The sequence below is a fragment of the Thermochaetoides thermophila genome (assembly GCF_000221225.1).
Source record: "Thermochaetoides thermophila DSM 1495 unplaced genomic scaffold scf7180000011814, whole genome shotgun sequence".
NCBI classification, from domain to species: domain Eukaryota; kingdom Fungi; phylum Ascomycota; class Sordariomycetes; order Sordariales; family Chaetomiaceae; genus Thermochaetoides; species Thermochaetoides thermophila.
Genome location: NW_006383030.1, coordinates 1,302,698 through 1,313,741, shown reverse-complemented (window position 1 = coordinate 1,313,741; position 11,044 = coordinate 1,302,698). Strand labels below are relative to the sequence as shown.

The window sequence follows — 11,044 nt, the reverse complement described above, 5'->3', positions numbered from 1 at the left end:
TTGTGAAGAGAATTAGACAGGCAAGATCCGGCAGGGTTCCCCGACCGATAGGTGGTGTAGGACAGCAGAGGGGCCTGAATCACCGGGTATTTTCGGGTTGAGATACGGTAGAAGGTTGAGGGTTGGATGTAGGGGATGGTATCCGTTATGCTATGGAGAATGGGAAACGGTAAGGACAAAACGGAAGCACATGCAATGTAAGTACTCGTCGACGAGATAACACTTTCATACACCACTTGCTATCACGACCACATAGGAACGATCAGTAAGTTAAGCATTTAGTTGCCCAGGTAGGGTATCCCAAAGTCAACAAACTTCGTTCGCTTGCTTGCTGGATTGTCCCACAACCTCTCTATATAGATAGGGGTATTTACCATCTGCGACTATCTCTCAACGATAGACCACAAGATCAACATGAAAGGGAGAAAAAAAAAACACAGCGGGGAAGGGGATACATGAAACGAAGGAAGACGCAAAGATACTAGCAACCTTTTATGATAGATCCCACACCACGAAAGTTAGAAGTGAAGAAAGCTATTAAAATAAAAACCAGTAGGTATCAAAAAATTCACCCGCTGCTGGATGACCTTTTCTTTTTCCCAAAAAAAACCCACCTCCACCAGCGGGGGGTATTCGCAAGAAGGTTTGAAAAGAGTAACTGTAGTAGTTAATGAACCGAGGATCCCTCCCCCACGTCCCAAGACGAAAGAGAAACAACCAGATTCACGTGTATTAGAGATATAACAGGAGACAGGGAAAAAAAAAATCCCACGATAGCCGCCCATGACAAACGAGAGATGTTTGATGACGAGAGAAAGACCAGGTTGAGAAAAGGAGACACAGAGAGACCGGGGAAGAAAGACAGATGAGTGAGCGACAGGGGATGAATGGATAATAATAAATGAAAATGCAACCACAGGACTTAAGTGGATAATGATAGTAACAACGATGTGCGTCAAAACAGCGTGGATGATGATTGAACAATGCCCACCCAGGAAATGAGAGTCAAAAAAGATGTAGAGAGATAATAACCCCCCCAAAACACCATCCACCCATGTGTAGAGAAGCAGAGAGCAAAATAACCCCTCCCCCAAAAGTCACCCAACTCTTTTGTTTATGTATGTCCTTTCAGATCAAGAGAAAGCACATAATAAAAGTAATCTGTGTATCTGCAATATGTTATGTTGTAGTATGTATCAGTGTGTTCGCTATACTTCCCCCCTCCTTCACGCCCCAATTAAAAACGGCTCCCCGCAGCCCAGATACTCGCACTTGCCTGCGCCGCCCAATCACTCTCATCGTACGGCGGCGTAGGCCACTTATATTCGGCGCCCTTCTTGCTGCTGCTAAAGTCAAGCAATGGCTTGGGCGTCACCGCCTCGCCGGACCCGCCGCAGAGCATCACGTTCCCGCTGGCGGAGTGCGATGGCGTCGGGTATGGATTATTCATGGTCGGCGAGGACTGTTTTTGATGTTGCTGTTGTTGGAGCTGTTGCTCGCGCTGCAGCCTCTCCTCCCGCTCCAGTCGTTTGATAGCGTTGTGCGTGGAGTGCAGCACTTCGTCGAGCAGCTCTGCCTCCTCGTCAGGGGTATCGTACTGGCTCAGGCCGAGGCCGTGCGCGCCAGCAGCATTACGACGGGTTCGGTTCGACACAGTCGATGTCCTTCCAAGACCCGAGGCAGCTGACATACCGAGCAGGTTATCAACCGACCTTGGCTGGTGGTGAGGCAGCGAGTGATGGCGCTTGAGGCCCCCGCTGGGGTTGACCTGGTGAGCAGGCGGAATAGGAGGGACCTCGGCGATGGAAGGGCGTTCGTGGAGGGTCTTATCGAGCGACTCGAAGGTGTCTTTAGGGATCGGGGCAGGCGGCGGGCTGTCAATCACCATCGACGAGCGGTTGCTACCGCCCCAGGGGGTGCACCCAGCTTGAGCTTCAAGGTCTTCATAGCTGGGGGATACGGGCGCTTGGTGACGGCCGGAGAAGCGACGCGCCCGCTTACGCAGGTGCGAGAAGAAGCTCTCCTTGTGGCCGGTGTTGGTTGGCGAGATGAGACCCGAATTGCCGTAGCCGTTGAGTGCTCGCTCGGCTTGTTTCCTCGGGTCGTCGAGATAGTGGTTTCCGGTTGAGCCTAGTGATAGCTGACGTCCAATCTTCTTGGATCCCTTGTCATCAGCTTGCAACATCTTGTGGTATGCCTCGCTGTATGAGGGCGTCCGACTGCTGGCCTGGGCATTGACAGCATCGGATAGAGGGGAGATGGGGCGGATAGTAGGGAGGATGGGCATCGGAGCAATGCTTGAGGGACCGTTGTTCCATGTGGCCCTCTTGGCGACGGACGCCTTCGGCTTCAACGAGGAGGCTTCGGTCGGCACAGAGGGTACCTGTGGAGGAACATCCTTGGCCGGCGGTGGAGGAGCAGCCGACAGGGTCTCTGAGCTCTCGGAACGACCGCCGATGAGCGACTTGCGGAACCATGACGGCTTCGAGGAAATGGTTTGAGACGAGGCCGAGCTCTTGTCTTTGGCAACATCGGACTGCTTCCGCCCGAGGAGCTTTGAAGTCGACGACTTTGGCCGTAGGGGATCGACGGCGTCGGCGAAGTACTCGTGAGCGAGGGCCTGCGAGGAAGTCGGACGATTCTTGGGGTCCCACATCAAACACCAGGTCACGAAATCGCAGAGCGAAGCCGGCCATTGCGGAGCCTGCAGGATGGTATCCATCGAGTGCGGTGCCATCTTGGGAAACGAGAAGCCGAGCTTGCTGGCAAGGCGGGTCCCTTCTCTCCATTCACCACCGCCGACCCGAACGCGGTCCTTGTTGTACCAGTTGCCGGGACTACCCATAATCTCGCATACCCTCCAGACCTGGTCGACCTCATTACCACCAGGGAAGAGCGGCTTCAGGGTAGCCACCTCGACAGCCATGGCACCGACGGCCCAGATGTCGACAGGAGCCGAGTACTCGCCTGCCCTCAACAGCACTTCAGGAGCTCTGTACCACCTCGTCGACACATACGTCGTGTAGGGGAGCTTCGAGTGCGTTTCGCGGGCGAGACCGAAGTCGGCAATCTTGACAGTGTAAGTCGGGGGAGTTGATGGGGGCGTGACAAGAGCGGAATATCGGCGGAAGGAGTTCGAGTAGTCGGAATGGGATGATGTTGAGACCAGAATGTTCTCTGGTTTGATGTCTCTGTGGAAGAAATTGTGAGCGTGGATGTGCTCAAGGCCCTGCATGATCTGATACAGGATGCTCTTGACGCTGGCATTGTCGAAGTACTTGTGATCCCTCGCCTTCATCAGTTGATAGAGGTTACCCTCCATATACTCCATGCAAATGTGCAGCTTCTTGGTGAATGGATCGAGAAAAATGTCCAGTGCCGGCACCAGGTGAGGATGGGGCGGTATTGTCTTGAGGAAAACGACTTCCCGGAGTTCGAGACATTGAGAGAAGTTCTCGAACGTCTTCTTCATCGACTTGATAGCGATCTGGAGGGTGTCAGTGCGCTACAAAAAGCCGTCCTCGTTGAAAGGGATACACGTACCACTGTGCCGCGGCGAGCAATATTCGCGCCGGCGCTCCGTACTCTTGCGAGCACAACGCTACCAAAGCTGCCATCGCCAACCTCCTTAAGGATCTCGAACCTGTCTTCGAGAGCCAGCCCATTGACGAGCTGGGTAGACCCGCGACGGGCCAGGTCGTGTGTGACGGTCATGGCGAACAGATAAAAGTATATCGGGTCACCTTGAAGTTTTTGTTTTCCAAATCAAACAGGGTCGGTGTCGACTCGATGACACAGCAAACCAACCCCCCTCAATCTTCGTTTGTTTCCCCTTCCTTTCCCGAACCTTCTTGAATACGCGCAGCCAAAGCGACGCGGGGACAGCTCGATGCAGGAAAAACAAACGCTCTCGAACAGAGCAACAGATTGGTCACCTGGGCATTCAAGAGGACAGCGGGCGTTGCGTCCAATGCGACGGTTGTCTGAGCAGTGTGTGTGTCAGGTCGGTCGTTGGACGGCGGACGGGCGGGTAGTACGAGGCCGGAGAAGCGTCAGTTCGTCGACGGATCTGCGGCGGCGCAATCAAAGCGCGGTGAGAGCAATTGTTGAACGAAGGAGCGAAAATAGTTGGGAAGCAAAAGTCTGGATCGAAAGGAGCGGACGAGTAGAAGTTACTCGGCAAGGAGCGACATGAGATGATTTTGCGGACGAAATGGCAGACCGGGAGACGAGCCGAGGCGAGGATCTCTCGCGCAGTGCGGGAGTGTGGGTCGAGGGCGCAGGCCGGGTACAACACAACAGTCAAAACCGTCTGGTCCCTCTGGCTGGGGGATGGAACGTGGTTTTGTTTGGAAGCGTGGTCTTCGTTTGGGAAGGATGGAAAGAAGAGATATGACTGAAATGGAGAGAGGGGGTGTCCAGCTTTCTCCAGGATGTGAAAATGGAGAACGGAGCGGACACGGCGGGCGTGGGAGCGTGTATGACCCGTTGCGTTCAGGGTGCACTGGACTCAGGGTGCTGGTGTGCTAGGTGCTTTTGGGGCGCTTGGGGTGCCCCGGCAGGGTGTAGGGTCGTTTCGTGGGTCGTCGTAACGGCAGAGCAGCTAGCGAGATAGCGTGAACCGACTCGACGGGTACGAGTGCGACAATAAAACGTAAATTCGATTTTTGATTTCGACAACGGGGTCTCCGCGCGCAATGCTGCTTTTTCTCTCAGTGCAATCTTGCTCTATGCCGCATGTGCTGAGAGAGAGAGAGAGAGAGAAAGGATGTTGAGATGGAGAGGAGAAACTGGAGAATGTGCTGGTCTCAACCGGTAATTCGACGTCTTGCCCTGACGGGGCTAGGCGTGAGGGGGAGCTGGCTTTTGGACTGCGACTGTGTGTGTCCAGCGAGCAAGCGAGCGGGCTGTGTGCCGTGCGTGATGTGATGCTGGACTCCAACAAATCGATACTTTTTGTTTTTCTGCTTTTCTCGAGCTTGGCTGTGTTTCGAACACGCGGCACTTTCTACGAATCGAACACAAAGGAGGAAAGAAAAAACAGGACACGCAATCCCCGTGGCAATATGCCAGAACTGGTAAAGACCTATGGAATGAACAGATCAAGAGCAAGAGCTCCCTCTCTTGAGAGGGGCGGGATGCTGGACAGTGGACTGTTTTTGCAGCTCCTGGGACCGCTGGGACTGGGTGGAGAAATGGAGGAGAGGACCCGCCGAGTGGTGGGCAGCCTAAGTTGGTCTGGCTAGCATGAATCGCTGGAGCCAGGGTCGAGGGTGAGGGTCCACCGGTGGGCTTCGAGAAAAAAAAAACACAGGAGGTCCCAATCTCGCTAGTGATCGGAGAAGCGTTGCTCTTTTGAGGTTGCAATTTTGGGCCGCCCGCCAGGGTAATAATGATGAGGGGGCAACCGTCCACAGTGAACGGCGACGTGCTTGGAAAAAAAAAAAAAGAAGAAAGGTGAGAGTCTCCTGCGTTTTGGAAACGATATGAATTGGCCGGCTGTTGCCGGTTCGGTGGGAGTTCGTCTGAATCTTGAGTCAACGATATAACGCGGATACAGTGGATTTTATCATCATCAGACGGACTACCCTGGCGTTGACGGACCTTAACCTCAAGCACTGCACGCACACACAGTACCACCACCACTATCGACGCCGTGCCTGGCAGCATACATCTATCGCCGAGGGATTCACGCTCTTTACTAAACAGCCGTACCTCGCAGCCCTGGCTGCTCTCACTTTTGTATGTAGTGCAGCCATGCATCCAAGCATCCACGCTCCGCCGTTACATCCAACCCCCCAACCAGCCGTCCGTTTTGCTTCTGGCCGTTGCAATCTTCCGAACCGTGGACGGCTCCGGAGCAGGTCATCTGTCATCCGCATCTCGCTGACATCGCGCTTGCTCGGCTCCGCCTTTCCATCAGAAATTGCTCTTTTTGAATGCACAGAAAAGCCTGCGGCACGCAGCAGGCAATAGAAAGTCCATATACACTCTCATATGGACAACCGGCCTCTTCATCATCCTGGTGGTGGTCTGCTGTTTAACAAATGCTCAGCTGTTGCCAAGCACATGTTTGTTCGCACCACATGCCACACAGCAGGCTGTCACCGGTGTCCTGAATCCTGTCAAATCGGTTTGAGAGCGGACAAGCGGCAATCCGACAGGCACGGCTAGTCTCCAACAACCACCACTGCAGGACGCATCGCAACGCTCACGCGGCTGCACTCGTCGGTGACAATTACAAGTGAGGTTTTTGCAACGTGATCGACTGCCGCTCATAAGTCCGTCGACGACGAGCATTGCCGGTGCCGAGCACGATCGACATCACGCTCCACGGTCTTCACGTTCATTACTTGCTTTCTCAGTGGCTGGTACCTGAGCCACACCTCATTCGATAAGTCCCACATCATAGGCCCCGCATTACCAGGAACGGGTAAACGTGCATTGGCCACACAAGGGTTGACCCAATCACCCAGATTCCTGGGCGGCACTGTGCCCAGTGGGCAAGCAGCTATGAGGAGCGTGTGGCTAACGGTCCGACAGGGGGCTTCCCAGAAGAGCAGGGAACAGCCGGGAGATTCCTAATTTGTCGAATCTCATCTCTGGAAAGGGCTGTTTTCTCCGCGTCGTGAACCTGCGAGGAGCTCCAACATGGCGTGTTGCCGGCGTTGTGGGTGTCAGTGTCTGCTTCACGTTTCCTCAGCCACCGCGTCGCGACGTCGAAATCTTGATCTTCCAGCTCCCCCCAAAAATAAAATCAATGCTGTGTCGGGGAAAACATCGTCAACCACTTTCTGGTGTTTCAGAGACCCTCAATGCAACAAGCATTCACCCAATCTTGTTCTGCAGCGCGGGACAGATGGCGTCTTCGGAGGACATGCATGAAAAAGGCAGCAATTCTGGGGAACCATGACGGGTCGCCCCGCCCTCCATTCCCATTGGGGGAAAGAGCCCTGTATTTGATGGGACTGTGGCTGAAATTAGGACCAGATTTTGACTAGAATCTCATCAACCTTCATCACCGACCAGGCTCCGCGCGCACGAGATGGCTTCATCAGAGATTCACGGGCACAGACCCGGGCCATGTCCCAAGGTTCCATCCCAACCGCATGCCAAGACGCCACACGCTTCGTGAATCGGTGACGATGGCTTCGAGATGTCGACGTCGATGGATCCTGTGAAATGAAGCTTGAGACACTGGCTGCACGATTACAACTTCGGCAGCGCGAGGCCACGCGAAAGCGGAGCCTAGGGGGATCTCAAATCTCATCTGAATCGTGAATCAATCTCCCGGGACTATCACAAGTGGGAATCCCAGGGCATAGAATCACAGGAATTCACAGAGTGACTTCCAAGAAGTTCTCCATGTTGCAGCAGCACGGCGTTGCGAACAGCCGGCTACCGAGCCTCACGGTATACTCGGCCGTTACAGAGACATCTCCGTAGATGCTTCCCCCTATTGATGAGGCTTTTCTTGCCAGCCTTGCCCCTTTTCTAACGTTGCCACCGCATAACCCCTTCGAATTTGATATCCCGTCTCTAGCCTTATTTCTAGCTCCCAGTCACCGTTACCAATTGCGATGTCGTCAAAAGTATAGCAGAGGAATATCAGAGTGTTCTGGAAACCTTCGATCCTGAGTGCTTATCATAGAAAGCGGAGCAACTTCCAGATAGGGCCCAGCGTGCCGGCTACCGTCGTCGTCGTCTTCATCAAAACGTTCTTTGGCCCCGAAAACCCGGATCTTTCTTTCCAGGGGCCTTCGGTAAAGAGGAACTGTCTCCATGCCATGCCATGTTCCCGTCCTCCTAGACCTCGTGGCCTCACCGTGGCCGGTGGCCAAGAAGAGGCCAACAACTTGGAACAGAGTAGCTACCGAACCAAACATGATCCTCGGCATCAATCGCTTGCAAAGGGCAGCGTGTCACTCAAGGAGGTTTCGCCGTTGCACCTCGAAACGCCTTGGATAGTAACATAGCTTTGACTCTGAGACCAAACGTGTTCCCCTACACGACACGGAGTACTCCGTTAATGCAAACTGTCATGCCGCTCTCTGCAGTAAAGGATAGTTAGCCGTAGTTGTAAGTAAACAATGGAACCCTTATCAAGGCCAAACACTCGCTGTCCGAGTCACCATTGCGAACAGTTGAGTCCCAAAGCGCACCCAAAGACTCCCGCGAAAAGCCGACGATGCCGGCAATAAAACCACCAACAAAGACGGAGAGTCCTTTGCCGTCGTCAAAAAAAAAAAAAAAAAGACCAACCTGAACGCGGAGCATTCCGTTAGGCGCACGAGACAAGGGTATGAGTACCAAGTTCGCGGCTTCGTGTCGAGAGAGCCCGCACGCATGGCCTGCGCAGCCGGCCGCGATCATCTTCGACCCCAGACCACCGGGTCGTTCCCTGGGGCTTGAGCCTGGCATGGCCAAGAACTTTGGAGCGCTCCGGTCCAATCCCAACAAATCAGATGCTTTCAATTTTTCGGTTGAGCGATCTGGAGTTCCCAAATGTCTGGGAAATTGCGCGTGGTTGGATGGATGGTGCTAGGGTTGCCTTTGGAAAAAAAAAAAAAAAAAGAGTTAGCGCGCCACGCTCAAGACTTCCCGGAAGGTTTCCGCGGCCTGAAAGGGATTTCGCCTTCGACCAGCCGATCACCCTGGTAGTTTGATAAGATTTTCTAGCAATGAGAAAGATTTGCTTTGTTGATGAAGTTGAGGACAAGAAAATACAAGAAAAAAAGCCAAGATTATTTTTCCAGCAGCTCGCGGGTCATTTTCTTGGGTCGAATGACTTCTCCCACAACCGCGAACGCCCCAATCTCGTTCCCCTCTCGCTGGGATTGATCGCCGAAACTGCATGATAACCTTGTTTGCTACCCCTCCCGGCCAGGCTCCCGGAATCCCTTGTTTCTTTTGTGAGTGTTCTGTCCCATCACAAGACTCCTTGTCGTGAGGTTGGTGATGTGAGGGGAGGTAAGTACCACGGCGTGCAAGGGAGCTTCAGGTGGGCGGAGCCAGATATTCGAGAGTCTCTTGCCGATGTTAGGGGCCGTTACGCGGGATGACCCTCAGTCATCTAACTAGATACAAACATTGTTGCATAAGCAACGTTTTGGAGTTGAATTAATAAAACGGGGCCTTGCCAGTCTGTCGAGGTGCAGGATCTCGAGTATGACACGTAGTTAGCAAAACATGCTTCTCCAGCAAACGTATGGTTTGCAGGTCGTAGACAACAAAGGCTCAAAGGCTCAAACCACCCGACCAACGAGCATGGCTCCCTCACGGCATCGGCGCGCCCGCGCCGTAGCGCGGGCCGTTTGTTGGGGTGCGGACATGCTCGGACTGAAGACGTTAAGTCACAAGGCCTCGCTCTTTCGGCAAATGCGAGGAGAGAAAAATCCATCGATTTCATGCACTCAGTGACGGCGTTCGCCTTGCCTCGTGCAATTTGCAAATTCAAGCAAACAGCTGAAAGTTCAAGTCCCAAACGGCATGGTATGGGAAGTTCCAATCCGATGGATGGCGCATAGGTGTCGTGTCGCATTAACTTTCCACGCTGTTGCATTGCATGAGACTAATGCCCCTCCACTCAAGTGTTGAAGACCTATGTTGGAGGGGCACAGAGCAGCTGGTAAACGGTTAGCAGGAGTAGCATGCGGTTTCCTGAGGACAACACTTGTTGACGGGGAGGCGGTTGTTTAATGATGTGTGACTCTGTTGGTATGAGAGTGTTTTAAGATTCAAAAGTTTGAGACTTCTATGGGGAAAAGGCCGTTCTGAGTATTCTATAGCGGTAGTCTGGAGCTCCTAGGCTCAGTGGGGCGCAGGAGAATGCGGGGTTGCCCGCCGGGACGGGCTCGCAGTGAGAACGCCAGATGATTAACTCATGACAGGCCCAACTCAACGCGTATCAACTCATAAAACAATTTCTATTGATAAAAAGTGAGCTCGCAGTTATACAGTTCATTTCGATGTATTTCCTCACCACGAATTTGGCTCACTTCGACGGTAAGGGCTGTAGACAACTGGAAAGCTGCTTTGGGAACGGCTTTGAGGGACTCGGACTGACTTCTTGCTATCCCACAGTGAGATGCGTGAGATGAGATGAGATGAGATGAGATGAGATGAGATGAGATGAGATGAGATGAGAGACATATATCAAATCAACTACTCTTGCACCACATCAGAAACGATCAAGGAGAAGTAAAAGCTATGCTCATTTCAACGCCAACAGTACACTTCATCATGCTGCAAAAAGAAGCCATGTAAATTTACTTTTTACAATGTGAGGCCTCAGAATTTCGCGAGCGGGCGGCCACTCTGTGGCTCCATCAGCGCTCGCAGAGAATAGTAAGAGTCCGACATCCACATCCACGCCGCTGCACCTTGACGATTAGAATGGAATATACTAATGGATTATACCAAGGGCTGCATGGGTTCTGCAGTCAAGTATGTGGAAAAATTGGAACATTATGCCTGAAGATGTGTTCCAGAGGCCGGGATTGAGTGCTTATCATTGTTGGGGCTGCAAGTGATGTGACTGGCCGCGTCACGGCCAACCCTTTCACAGGCAAAGGCTGGCTCTGTTGATTCTACCTGACTCCTGCCTTCCGTCGGAGAGCCTCTTGCTATTGTCGCGAGCTGCGCAATAACTGCAGCTATTCAACGAAGATCTGGATGGCCCCTCGCGCACGCATTGGCTATGGGAATAGCTTGCCAGTTGACATCGCATTGGCCATCTATTCAGGATTTTCTAGCATACAGACTTCGCATCGCACATCCGATTGCACCCCGCACCGCATTTCTGGCAAAGCATCGCCTTCAACCATCTCACAAACCATTTCAAACCACTTACACCTCGCAACCTTACACTCTTTTCACACCAAATATCTACCCCGGTTCCAGCATTGGATTTCTGAGGCAGTTATCGATTCTCAGGGCTTTCCCGAGCCATCGTTGCCACCTCGCAGTCAACTCTTGCCTACCTCACTTTACATTTTCTATCCATCAACGTCCATCTTTCTGGTCTTCCAGCATCGCTGTCTAA

General features: G+C 52.9%; 1 protein-coding gene across 1 annotated transcript; it reads right to left on the bottom strand.

The window, feature by feature from the left end:
• Positions 1 to 1,237: 1,237 nt before the first annotated feature.
• On the bottom strand, positions 1,238 to 3,714 carry CTHT_0013850 (uncharacterized protein; the record flags this gene model as incomplete). The annotated part of the gene is made up of 2 exons (XM_006691836.1): positions 1,238 to 3,487; positions 3,544 to 3,714. The coding sequence occupies 2 exons, from the start codon at positions 3,712 to 3,714 to the stop codon at positions 1,238 to 1,240; spliced, it is 2,421 nt and encodes an 806-aa protein (XP_006691899.1).
• Between the last annotated feature and the right edge of the window lie 7,330 nt (positions 3,715 to 11,044).